The 13,442-nt window shown below is 43.2% G+C and overlaps 1 protein-coding gene across 12 annotated transcripts in view; it reads right to left on the bottom strand.

Moving 5' to 3' along the window:
• The window catches only part of CADPS2 (calcium dependent secretion activator 2), a 382,815-nt gene that overhangs the window by 248,720 nt on the left and 120,653 nt on the right, over positions 1-13,442 (bottom strand). For all 12 annotated transcript variants that reach the window (XM_045288824.1, XM_030885179.2, XM_045288828.1 and 9 more), the window contains exon 6: positions 7,986-8,097. In XM_045288824.1, coding sequence (XP_045144759.1) covers positions 7,986-8,097 — 112 coding nt within the window. The remainder of the gene's footprint in view (positions 1-7,985; positions 8,098-13,442) is intronic.

The raw sequence follows: 13,442 nt of genomic DNA, 5'->3' as shown, positions 1-13,442 counted from the left end.
TTTTAAAGCCCCTTTTATATGTCTGTCAGGACCTCTGGGCCTGTGGTTTTATTTCAGCTCTTAATATTGCTAGTGCATCTTCTTTTGAGATTGCCTATTCATTGTTGAAAGTGATGTGTTGACATTCCCTACGGTCTGGAAGCTCTCGGTGAGGTTTTCAGCAGCGACTCCCCTGAAAATGGGCAGTCCATGCCTTCTTCATCGTCTGTGCTTAGTCGGGAAGCTCCACTGAAACGGGTTTTTTGGTGACCCAGCTGGCATTTGCAATACAAATGACATTGCTTCTAGCATCAGAGCAAAACACAAGCCACCACAGGATGACAGATTGACATATAAGTGGTGGGAACAAGAGGAAACTTTGAGAACAGAAGAAGGGAATTCTGCATGGTTTAAAATCAGCAAAGGTGTGCATCAGGGTTGGATCCTCTCACCATATTTATTCAATTTGTATGCTTAGCAGATTGTGGGAAACTAACACTGAGGGAAATATGACAAGGGCTATATTCCCTAACTTATAACAGAGGGAGTCTGGAAAGCTAGTATTCCACGGTAGGAAAGCCACCACTTTGGTAAGCTAAAGTCCAAGTACATTATCCTGCTTTAAATATCATGATCACAGATTCTCCCCTAACAACTATGCTGCCTTCAAGTGAGCACACCGGTGATTCAATCTCCCTGTAGAAGCAGACATTCTTGTTATTTCCTCCCATCGCGGCATCTATCATCCCTCATGCCTTCCCCCAGTGCAGGTATTGGGTTTCCTTACCTGTGAGCTCAGGGACTTTACTGTGGTTACCACCCACCTTGTGATGCATATAACTACTGAATATGTATGTCTTATGGCTACCTATGAATTATCCCAAGACAGTAAAGACTCTCTCTCTCTCTGCCCAGACCTGGCTGCTGAGATCATGGCCCACCCGGAGGTGAGCATGCTACCGTAAAATGTGCCTGACTCCTTTATTTTACTCTCTCTCCTATCTTCTATGACTTTACTATGATCTTTATATATTATAACCTTACAATTGTGCCTACGGACCCCTCAGTTGTTAGAGGCTGGTTTACTCTGACAGCAAATCATCAGAGAAGCTGGTTGATATGAAGAAGAATGTGGCATCAGGATTGGTGGAAGGCTTATTAAAAACAAGCGATACACAGATGACACAACCTGGCCTGCTGAAAATGAGGACTTGAAGCACTTGCTGATGAAGACCAAGGATGGCAGCCTTAAGCATGGCTTACAACTCAATGTCAAGCAGACCAAAATCCTCACCACTGGACCAACAGGTAACATCACGATAAAAGGAGAAAAGGTTGACGTTTCAAGGATTTTGTCTTGCTTGGACCCACAAACAAGGTTCATGGAAGCAGCAGCCAAGAGATGAAAAGATGAGTTGCATTAGTTAAATCTGCTGCACAAGACCTCTTTAGAGTATGAAGAAGCAGTTTTTACTTTGAGAACTATGGTGCACCTGACACAAGCCCTGGCATTCTTCATTGCCTCAGATGCATGTGAGATTCGAACATTGAACAAGGAAGACTGAAGAACTTTGAACTGTGGTGCCGGAGAAGAATATTGAAAGTCCCAAGGACTGCAAAAAGGGCATACATCTATGTTGGAAGAAGTGCAGGCAGGGTGCTCCTTAGACTAAAGGATGTCAAGAGTTCTTACATACTTTGAACATGTTGCCCAGAGAGACAAGTCCCTGGAGAAAACATGATGCTTCGTATAGTGGAGGGGCAGTGAAAACAGAGGACAGCCCCCAAGGTGATAGATTGACACAGAGAATACAGCAAAGGACTCAAGCATAGTGTGGTAGTATCCTAACCTGGTGTCAATTTGAGGATTAAGAGTGTAGGGGTGGAGTCTAGCTTGTCAATCCGATCATAGCCAATGAGGCCTCTGGGTGGGCATAGCCTTCTCCTGAGCATTCTGGGAAATCTGGTATTTCCTCCTTGGAGGTGGGTGACTCTCTGCCACTCCCTGGGAGACATTGCAGCTGACAAGACACATGGAACTACCCTGTGTCCTGAGCTGGACAAGCCACATGGATGCAACAAGACCTCTGAAGCCGGAGAAGCCACAGAGAGACCGCTGCCAACGCTGAGATGCTTCCAATGCCACTGGATCCAAAGACTTTCTACCCACTGGCTTGTGATCGTCCTGCATTTGGCTTCATTGCATGTGTTTCATGAGTCTGAAGAGGACTTTATAGATTGGTATCAGACATATGGGCTAATATCGGGCTTAAGGCCTTGGACTGGACTGGGTTGGGATGTTTTCTTAATGTAAATTGCCCTTTATATAAAACTCTCTCTTATATACATATGCATGCTCATGAATTTGTTTCTCTAGTCAACCCAGACTAACACACATAGGAAGAATTGTGAGCATGGTGCAGGATTGAGCAGTATTTCCTTCTTCTGTGTATAGGGTTGCTATGGATTGGAGCTGACTTGATAAGACCTAACAACAGCAAAAACAACAACTGTTAATGTGAGTTGTGTCATTATCTCTTAGAAACTAATGCCATTGTTTTTATTGCTCTCATAATGCTCTAGGATTCCAATAATGCTAAATGTTGGGTTTCTTTATTGAATCCCTTATTTCCTTTTGCATGTATTTTCTTTTTTCTTGAGACTTGGTAAGTTGTTATTTTGTCATCCAGTTCACTGATTTCATCTTCTATCTGTTCAACTCGCTGACTGTTTCTCTTGACTTTTCTAACCCAGTCGCTTTATTCTTCAGTTCCAATTATTCTCTTTTTAAATATTTTCAAATTCATTGTTGCATCTCCCATTTTGTTCCTCCATTTGTGTCCTGATTTCCACTAGTGCGTGTTCTGTTTGCTTTTCAATTTCTTTCAACACATTTAGCACCGTAGTTTGAAGAGTATTAATTCTCAGCAGTACTCTGGCCTCCCCTTTCTCTTCTTCATGCTTTGCTTTTGATTAGCCCTTCTCTTGTGAAGTTGTTCGTTTTACTCTTTTGGTTGAATGAAGGCCATTTTGTTATTCTTTTTATAAACTTTATATTTTGTATTCTGTGTGTGTGTAAGATTTTCTGATTGGGCATGCTGGTGGTAGAATGGCTAAGTATGGGGTTTCTAACCAAGAGGCTACCCAAAAGCCACTCTGTGGGAGGAAGACACCCACCTATGTGAGACCCATAGCGCTGACAGTCCCACGGGCAGCCTTAGAGGGCCACCACTAATCAGTCTCCCCAACACAGTGGGATTGGTATGTTCTCCTGAGAACCATCAGAGGGCACTCTCACCCTTAGTTGCTGCTTTTCAGTACTAAATCAGGAGTTCTGGAGGCTTGATCGCTGGAATTCAATGTGAATGCATGTGAAGAGGGGGTTATGATTATTAACTCAAATGGAAGGGGTGGGGCTCCTGTGGTAAAGGTGGGGGCTCTCTAGATTGGTCCCCCATGGGCACCCCTGCACAGATTCCACCATGATATCCCACTGTGACCCTTATGGTACCATGTTCCCCCTGTGGAACTGACCAACTCTGAGAACCAGTTCAAAGTTGACTGTGCTCTGAAGGAGACGGATGTGTGGGACTTTGATCTCCCTCCAATTTCTATGGTCAGCCCTCTCTAGAAGGAAGAAGGAGTGTGTGCCTGTGAGGTGACCAGCTCACCAGTGAATACCAGCTCATCAACTGTGTCCAGTCCTTCTTGGTCACTATCGATGTTATCAAGCAGACTGGCTCTGTATCAAGTTATCAGGATCTGCTCTGTTGATGAATTCTGACATCCGGAATCAGCGTTCCCCAGAGTGGGTGATCCTGCCCCTACAGGATGCTGGGAGGATCCAAAAGGGATGAAAAAGCAAATACTTAACTTTTATCCTGGATTATGAACTACAGTAAAAAAGTTTTTAATTGCTAGGGGTGCACTGAGTGATTTTTTTTTTCTTTTCTGAAAAGACGATGCTAGATCAAGTACGTTTTGAGAGCCTGTGTTTTAGACCAAATCTAGGGGGCGGTGGAGGTCTATTCCTACATATTCAGTGTGGGTGGTTGGTGCAACAAACATCCCAATGGGTCCAGTGCTTCACTGAGATGAGTGCGAGTCACCTGGAAGGTGACCAGCAGCAGCTACAGGCCGGGCATTAGTGAGGACAATCAGACGACCACCTGCAGGAGGCCTTGGGCCCCTTCCCAAGCATCTGGAACTACAGATGGCTGAGCAGCATCTCTGTGATTCTCTTCCTCATGTAAGACCTGCTCGATGATGAAGTCATGCTTGGAAATTCATGATGGAAAACTATTGTTCTCCAGAATTTGCTTGCAACACTACTTCTGAAGATGAGATGTCTGAGGCCAAAGAGGGCTGCATTGAACCAAATACTTCTTCACCTGCAACAAGTTTCTGAGAATCAGCACTGCCAGAGGCCCTGGGCACAGTTTCACCCCCTCTTCAACTAGCACCGTGGACACAGAAAACATTCAATGTTTCATTCAACATTTCATCAATCTGAGCTGCTAGAAGGACCACACTCCCTGCCATCAAGCCGATTCTGATACACGGCAATCCCTACAGAGCTGAGAACTGTCCCTGTAGGGTATGGAGACTATAAATCTTCACAAGAACAGAAAGCCCCCTCTTTCTCTCTAAGGGGCAATATGAGTAGGTTTGAACCACAGACCTTGAGATCAACAGCCAAACTTGTAAGCCTACTAAGCCAGCAGAGCTCCTTGCTCCAAGGTGGGAACCCCATGTTTAATTAAAGCCTCACACACCGTAATTAATTAAAAGTGAAAGGTCCTTCAACAAGCAGTTAATTACCCACCATAGAACGTGATTAACAAGGCCAATCTTTCTTACCCGTCTCCCTTGGTTCGGTGAAACCCCAATTCCCCTTCAGTTTGCCTAAGTGTTCCGAATCGAGAAGGCCTCGGTAGTCGGCAGAGAAGGAATCCATAAGGCCACAGCAGTTTGTTCTTAACTTTCCGTCGTGAAATAAATCAGCAAACAATAGAGAGCTAATGAAAGAAATACTGTTTTCTGCAGCACGAAGCAATTGGAATCTATCAGAAATTAGATGGATGCATGCACACATAGGTTTCAGTGTGGACAGAAGCCCTAGCAGCATTGGGGCACACACCCGGGCATGGAATTGCTGGGGCACTTGGTGAATTTATGTTTCACTTCGTCAAAGTGGCCAGTTTGTTGGAAAAGGCCTCTTCCGAAGTAGCTATATGGTTTTCCAGGCCGACCAATGAGTGAGGATTTCTGTTATTCTTGCCAGCATTTATTATTGTGAGCTTTTTGGATTTTAGCCATGCTAGTAGGTGTACAGTGGAATCTTGCAGTCTAAATCTATTTTTAAGTACTGTGTGTCTTGTCTTCCTAATTAAGAGTGCTTTAGTTTGGCTAAAACCCAACTTTTTGATTGGAAAAACAAAACAAAACTAAACGAACAGACTTCACTTTAGAAGCGGGCAGAGTTCCCTGGTGCTGCCACACCAACAAAATTACCCCAGGTGGGCACCTTTCGAGAGCAGGAAGTTACTGTCTCACAATCTGGGTGGTGCAGAGTCGGACTGCACGGTTATGTGCCGGCTACTCCTCTCAGGGCCAGACAGCCTGGCGGGCTTCTTAGTGTCCTTGGCTTGTAGACAAGAGCCCCAGCGGCATAGTGATTATGCGTTGGGTTAAGAACTGCAAGGTCGGCAGTTGGAAGCAACCAGCCCCTCTGAGGGAGCAAGACTGGGCTTTCTACTCTTGGAACACAGGCTAAGAAACTCTCCAGTCCTGTAGATGTTAGATTATGCATGGCTTTCTCCTTCAAACGCAAACAACATGACTCATTGTTTCTAATGATTACAGTCGACAAATACATGAACATAATCATGGATCTCTTCTAACATGTGTGCCTGGCTACAGTCTAAACACCCAAGGTCAAAGCAGGGATGAAGACAACAAAGAAAGTCAAGAGTGAAGGAAGCAACAAGCTAAATACAAGATCAATTTGGACACAGAGAGGGAAGCCAGTGCACGGACAGCAAGAGTTCTTCAACTTCGCTGAGTGTTCAATCCCCGGGAGGGTCTGCTACAACAGAGGGCGGGGGTGGGGTGGGGGGGGCCAACCCCCAGATATTTAGATGCAGCAGATCTTGAGAAGCCCACTGCCATCCAGTCAATTCTGATTCATAAAGACCTTCCAGGGCAGAGTCTAACTGCCCCGTGGGCTTCCGAGACAGAAACCCTTCACGAGAGTCAAAAGCCTCGTCTTTCTACTGTGTAGCAGCTGGTGGGTTTGAATTGCTGACTGTATGACCTGGAACCCGCTACACCACTAGGGCTCAAAGGGCTGAGGCCACGAATCTGCAGGTGCTTCAAATGCTGCTGGCCCAAGGTAGGCTTAGTGGGAGCAAGATGGTGACTAGAACACAAATAAGCAGACGATGACCATCGTCGATGTGAGAAAGTACGACTTCCAGTGCGACTTCCAGTGCTAACTGCAGAGATGTCACCACGTGGATAGATTCTGGCTAAACTGAGGGAAAGCTGACAAAACTTGCAAACAAACTGTGTGCAAGGACGAGGAACGGAGAAAGAAGGGGAGTGTGTAGGCCACTGGTTTGTCCACTAACTGACTTTTGGAGTAGAAATCAAAACTTCTGTTTTAAAACACCTTCAGCGTTCAGGATCTATGAATATACTATTATAAATGTCAAGTATGTCATTGAATATAGAAATCTGGAGTTACAAGGAAGAAGAAAAATATCAAAGATGTGGAAGTCATTAGTACCTGAAAGATGTCTCCATCCATGGTTCCCACTGAGGGCATCACTACCAAGCAGCAGTTCTCAGCCTGGGCTGCTTTTTGCTCACTCCAAGCTCCCTAGGGGTATTTGCAAATGCCTGGAGAGAGGTGTTTGGTTGTCTCGTGTGAAAGGGGCTGCTGGCAGGTTGCGAGTCAAGGGAATGGGGGTCATCTAGTGGCTGGATGCCAAGGGTGCTGGTAAACCTTGTTAAATGCACAGGACAGTTCCAAACGCCAAAGAAGCTTCCTCTTCAAAATGTGAACATTGCTGAGGTTGAGATTTAAAAACAAAAAAAGTCTCTATCGCGTCTAGCGGGAAAAGATCCGTGGAGGCCTTTCTCAAATCCGTAATTTCCCAGGAAATATTATACTTGCTTACCTAATTACAAAATGCTTAATAAGCTATTTCACCAATGGAGAAATACATTACAAAGAGCTCAAGACTACATTTTAGAAATACATTTAGAATGGTTGCTGTAAGACACAGAAACATGGTTAGAATAAGAAAACATGGAAACCGTTACAGGTTTCGATGATAAACCCGAATGCACACACCAAACAATGCCTCTCCTCAGCCAGCAGCCAAGTCTCTCTTTGGGTCTCAGCCCCAAGTCACTGACGTCCCTTGGCCACTGCTTCCAGGAGCCAACAAGTCCACCTGCGGCTCTGCCTCACAGGCTCACAGTCTTGGCACTGCTCCCTTGTTCTGTCTCACGGCCTCACTCTTGGCCTCTGGTTTCCATGTGGCCTGGCCTCTGTGGCCTCTGCCACTTCAGGTAGGGGTTTGGAATGTGCTCTGCTGGTAGCTCTTCTTCCTCGAGGGCCTCAGGAATTTGATCTGCTTTTGAGACAGCTCTCTCCCACACCCAGGAGAACAGCAACCCAGAGCAACCAAATTCCCTGTCTGATTGTTCCATCTGTGCGGTGGCAGGAGCCACAGACACGTGGGTGTGGATAGAAGAGCCCAATAGAGGGATTTGCTGTCACCACACCCACTCACAGTCTCTCCCAAGATACTCTATACTGGAAGCACATGTGTTTCTTAAAGGAGACCAATACAATGGGCTCAACAAAAAATTACAGACACAGGGTTTTCCTTAAATTATGAACAGAGAGTTCATGCTGGTCCGCCCTAACTTTGAATCCAAATGAGCTAAAATTGTGCTGCCAGAAACACAGCAGAGGGCTGACCCCAACTCACCCTTCCCAGTTCTTTATCTTCAAGGGCCAGGACCCCCGTGCTTTCTGTGAAGAGTTTCACTTTGACCACAGGCCGAGGGTGTGTCGTGGTGAAATCGCCTTGGGTGCCCCATCTGCAACAAAAGAGAACCACTTTCTGTTAAAATAGAGCATCAATGTGTCTCCCCTGTCCAATACCTGTGTCTTCACAGAAGGCGTGTTAAGCAAGACAGAATCTTTTATGACTCAATATGATTTTCATCTTTGCTTTGTTTCTGACAGATGGCGACGCTAAGGAGAAAAATAATAATAAGTAATAACACTTTACAGCTGATATGAGAGATTCATCTGTTCAAAAATTTAGCAAGTTGGAGAACAATACAGAGAACACAGTAAGAATCAGGGTCATGGTCAAGCCTTATAAACCTGGCTATGAAAAAAAAAATCACCTGGCTATGGGAACCTGTGAATTATTCAAATGCAAATTATAATATTTTTGCCTAGCATAGGGATATGTTTAGGCAATGGGTGGTTGCTTTCTCAGAAAGCTAGTTTTGCCACAGCTCTTCTTGGAAAGTTTATCGTATCCTTTTTATTTATTTATAAAATGTGGAGGTAATTATTTCCGGTCTATTACTTTATATGATTAAAAAAAACCCACCTCCTGTCAAAAAGAAAGACATATGTATCATTAAAATATGAACACTTCGCAGTTAATTTCCCAATACACTCTCTCCAGAATGGAATAACTCTGTCGACATCTGGCTTTTCAAATCTTCATAACAAAATAACATGCTTTCTTGGCTTATCTTTTAATTAATAGCATCTCGTCTCTACCACACACAAATTCATTCTTGCTTATTTAAAAACTTCACTGACACACACCTGATATTAAAATATCACAGCAATTTTTCTCATAACTCTGAGAGATTACAAGCCGTGAAACTCAGGACAGCATGAATAAAATGCTATTGTCCAAAACACCATGTAAGGAAAAGGAAATATGAAATTTGAGAAATTCAGAATTCATCTTAGACAGAAGCTACCAAGTAGAAAATTCCAACTTTGTTATGCTGTTTGAGATAATAACAATAATAAAAAAAAAACAAAATAATTTACATTGCCATGGTGGTCCATCAACTATTTTATCTTGTAAATCTTATTCTGAAAGCTTGGCAAGTTAGAAAAGCCAGTGAAAGAAAGTAACATAAAAATTGAACAAATCATCATCAGTCTGTCTTCCTCTCATGTCACAGTGAGTAGACTACTGTAACGTGGGCACAGTAAAGCAAGGACGCCACTGCAGTGACTGAAGGACCGAAATGATGGCTAGTCTGTTCTTTTGAAACTAAAGTCGTTCGCCGGAGGGAAGAGAGAGATGCAATTAGGCTAGAAAAGCAACTAATTCCCATAAAGAGGTTAACACATATTCCTGACAATTTCACAGAATCAAGATAGTCTGAGATAAAGCAGAGCTAAAACAGGATTGAAAATAAAAGTAAATTCAGAACCCAAATGAGAGAGTTGAAGAAATGGCATGGGGGCCATGGTCTGAGCTCCTCCAACTACACAAAGGAGAAAGGAGACCCCCAACTCTGGAGATGTCAGACGGGCCTGTCCCCTCTGATTTCCTTTATTCTGATGCCAACCTTCCCCCCCAAGGCACTCCACTCCTCGGCCGGGTTCAGTCATCCATTGTGGAGGCCACCCAGCACTCAGACAATAGTCATGATCATGCGGGTTTATTAGGGAAGTTAACGGGTTTTCACAAGTCAGGATTAGAAGCCATTATAAAATCCTTTTGGGTTCAGCAGCTCTTGTTTGGTCTGAGCCAGGCCGACAGACATGCGTCTCTCTGTCCATGGCCTCTAGTCACAGGGTCCCCTGGCCTCTGCTCTGCAGGTATCCCAAAGGTATCCCAAAGCTCCTTTTTTTTTTCTCCAAATATGTATTTATTTGTATCTATTGAACAATTTTATTTCTCTCCCTTCTATTTTTGTATTCTACTATAAGATATGTCGTGAATGTCATACACCATTATTCATGATTCAGTTTTAGAATATCAAAAGAGCGATCAATGCCCAAGGGTACCCCACGCTGCAAGCCAGCCTGCTGCCTGAAGGCACTCGGCTTGTGCCCCTTTGCCTCCGGCTCTTTCTTCAGTCTCTGCGGCTGCTACTTTTCCACATAGGACCCTGGATGAGCCTGGCTTTGTTCTGGGGTTCACGGGATTCTCTTTTCCTGCACCTTGAGAGGACCCAGTTTGTATGGAGCAAAGGGCACGACCGACCAATCCTGGAGTTAATGCCTTGTACACCTGGATAGCATACTCCCACCCAGTTCTTGATGGGAGTTACAGAGACTATGGCTAGAAGAGCTACAGCAAGTAATTCCACTTTACTGTAGCAAAGACAAATTCTCAGTTTAGGAATGAAGTCTTGAACAGAGTCAGGCAATCTGGTTAAAAGCTCCGGAGTAGATCCCCATGGAGTACCTTACTTTCTTTTTTGAAAAGGGAAGATTTTTCTAATTTTACTTTGTTGAGAGCACTCATGTACAATTGAGTGATGCTGATTACATTCTTTGAGCTGTACAGCCATTGGTGTGCTCTCTCAGAACAAATCATTGTCCCCTAAGGTCTCCTTCTACTCCTTCAAATATGTATGGTCAAATATCCATAACTTTCAAATATACACTGGTGTTAAAATACACAGGCAGGCAGGCTGGTTTTCAACAGACTTCAGAAGATGTTTTGGGGTTAAGGAGAAAAAGATTGGAAAACCAATCCAGATTATGTAAAACTGCTCAGAAACAGAGCGTGAACCTTGGATAAGCCCAGGATCAGGACCGCCTTTCGACTATTAGAGTTGTGGAAAACTGGAGAATGAACAGGAGAATGGGAGTAGTGACCGTGGAACAGAAAGCTTCGAGACATCAGATGAATCTAATGAACAGAAGGACAGCCATGCATAAGGAAAGAGTTAGCTTACCTATGTGGCAAGGCCTTATTGAATCTAGAGCCTGGATGGAAACCCTGGGCTTCCATTCCTGAAACTCGTATTACGAAGGCAAGATGAACTAGGAAACTATTTCAGAAATCCACAGGAATACTGCTGTCTGCAGTAACTCCCAAGAATACATCTGTGTAGAAGGTCAGCGACCTTGGTCAGGGGCGAGGGCAGGGAAGGCTCACTCCCTGTGAAAGGAGAAGGCATAAATAATACACTGCAAGGCAGGACCAGCTTGATGCATGCCTATGCGGGCAGATCCCAACTGTAACAGAGCCAGGGAGCTAAACAAGAACTGGTGATTTTAGTCATAAATTTTGTCATTCTAGTCATAAATATGGTGTGATAAACAGCAGTCTTCATAAACCCCAGCATTCCCGTGTGAAAACGTAAACAGTGATACTTTGATAATTTCTCCTGTAAAGCTCAACAAAAGGACTCACTGCCATGGCGTCAATTCTGACTCCGGGTGACCCTGTGGGTGATGTCTTGGGTTATACGCTGGGCAGCTAATCGGATGGCCAGCAGTTGAAATTCACCAGGCTCTGTTGCACAAAGACCAAGCTTTCTACTCTGGTAAAGGGTTACAGTCTTGGACACCCGCGGGGCAGTTCTACTCTGTCCCGTAGGGTTGCAGTGAGGATGCCTGTGAAGTAATTTAATTGCTCATGCACTCGTACAGTTAGAAACTGTTTGTGCACTCATAAGGAGCGAATTAAAATCCATGTCCCTGAAATAAAAAAGGCAGGAAGGGAGGGGGAACAAGAAAAGAAGCCCATTTTCACTGTTCATCAAGATGTCTTGCTTCCTCCTTAATTGGCATGTTTAACACTGAGGAAGGACTATCAGTTATTATCTACCTACTATATATTCTTCTGTATTGTATGATAAGAGAAAATAATATATTACTCTTCCTGTCAATTTGCTTTGACTCAAAAGTCATTACCTTCTTCTGCTTCTATGACTGTACTATTCATGAGAATTCATACTTCCAATCTAAATCTGCCAACAAATAAAATATCTACAAAGCACCATTAGGAGAAGAACAGAACTCCCCGGCTACAACAATACGGGTAGTTAATGTACTGAATGAAACAAATGGCACTGACTATGAATTCAGAATTTACTATCATATAAAGCATACTGGAAACTTGTCTCGGGAGTCAAAATAGAGGATGAGATTTTTTCATCCAGTAAGTTAATTTCTGGGGAAATTATTCTAAGAAAAGCTTGGAAACTATGATTGGCAAGGGCATATATAACAGCAAAAACCAATTAAATCAACCTCAATCTCTAATATTACGAAGATAGTTATGCAAACTACAGGGCATCACTGGAATCTTTTGCTGCTCCTTATAATGGTGTTTAGGAGGACAGTATAAAGCCATGTGTGACATAAAGTGAAGCAAAAAGGACACAAAACAGAATGCGTGCCTTTCAGGCACTCAAAACCTGATTGTACTGTGTGTACCACACAGTAGTATTGTACCCGCAACAAAAACCCTACCCTTTTGAAAGTTAAATTGTAATAGAAGATTGAAAACAATGAGCAGTCCCATGACTATCTGTTGTCACACATCTCTCCACCCACTATTAAAGGACTTCAGAAAGCTTGTAGTAAAAAGGAATCGAAAGATAATGGAATTTCCCCCTGAACTTTCTGAAGTCACCTTGTATTTTTCACAGTTAGTGACCTCTCCCATACAGCCTCTGGTAGCATTTGGAGAACTAGATTGATATCTAGGGCATGAAAGGATGCTAAATATTTTTCTAGCATAGTGCTTTGAAAGCATGTTGAAAGTCATGACAGTAAGACAAGTTTTTCAAAGCCACTCTGGCCTGTGGAATCAAAATTCTGCTTATGAGCACGTGTAACATACCCTTTCACTTGAGAAGCTAAGAACTTAAAAGTGGGTTCGACCTACAGTGTTGATCTATAGTCAGCATTTGAGAAATTTAAAAAGGTATACATAACTTTCAACATTACTTCATCTATCCAGCTCTCTCTGTGAGCATCCAAATACCCTTTGATCCATTCTGTTTTATGAATGAAGGAGTACTGATGGTCATTTCAACAAAAAAAAAAGATAAATAAATAATAAATAAAATGAGGGTGGTTCTCTTGGTGATACTCAGCACAAATTTGTGACAGTACACTATTGTTTGACTCTTGCTGATGGCTGTTAGAAATGCATAGTTTTAAAACAATAGACAGCCAGTTCTATCGATTCGATTTTAAAACATTAGGCAGCCAATTCTATCAACTGTACTTGTTCCACATTTACTCAAAGATTATATAAATATGAACATATATTTATTTCTAAGGCCTCTGTGATTTAAATGTTCAAACTGTCTACAATTAATTCTCATACCAATGGTAATCTTACTTAATTTTCCAGTGGTCCAAATCTCATTCGGCTAAGCAGTCATCATCACAATACTATGACATTACTATATAGACTTGTACTTGG

The sequence above is a fragment of the Echinops telfairi genome, unplaced genomic scaffold, assembly GCF_000313985.2.
Source record: "Echinops telfairi isolate 266 unplaced genomic scaffold, ASM31398v2 ScPeMD7_23;HRSCAF=83, whole genome shotgun sequence".
In the NCBI taxonomy this organism is placed as follows: Eukaryota; Metazoa; Chordata; class Mammalia; order Afrosoricida; family Tenrecidae; genus Echinops; species Echinops telfairi.
The sequence above is the reverse complement of the archived record's forward strand: the minus strand, read 5'-3'. Positions and strand labels throughout refer to the sequence as shown.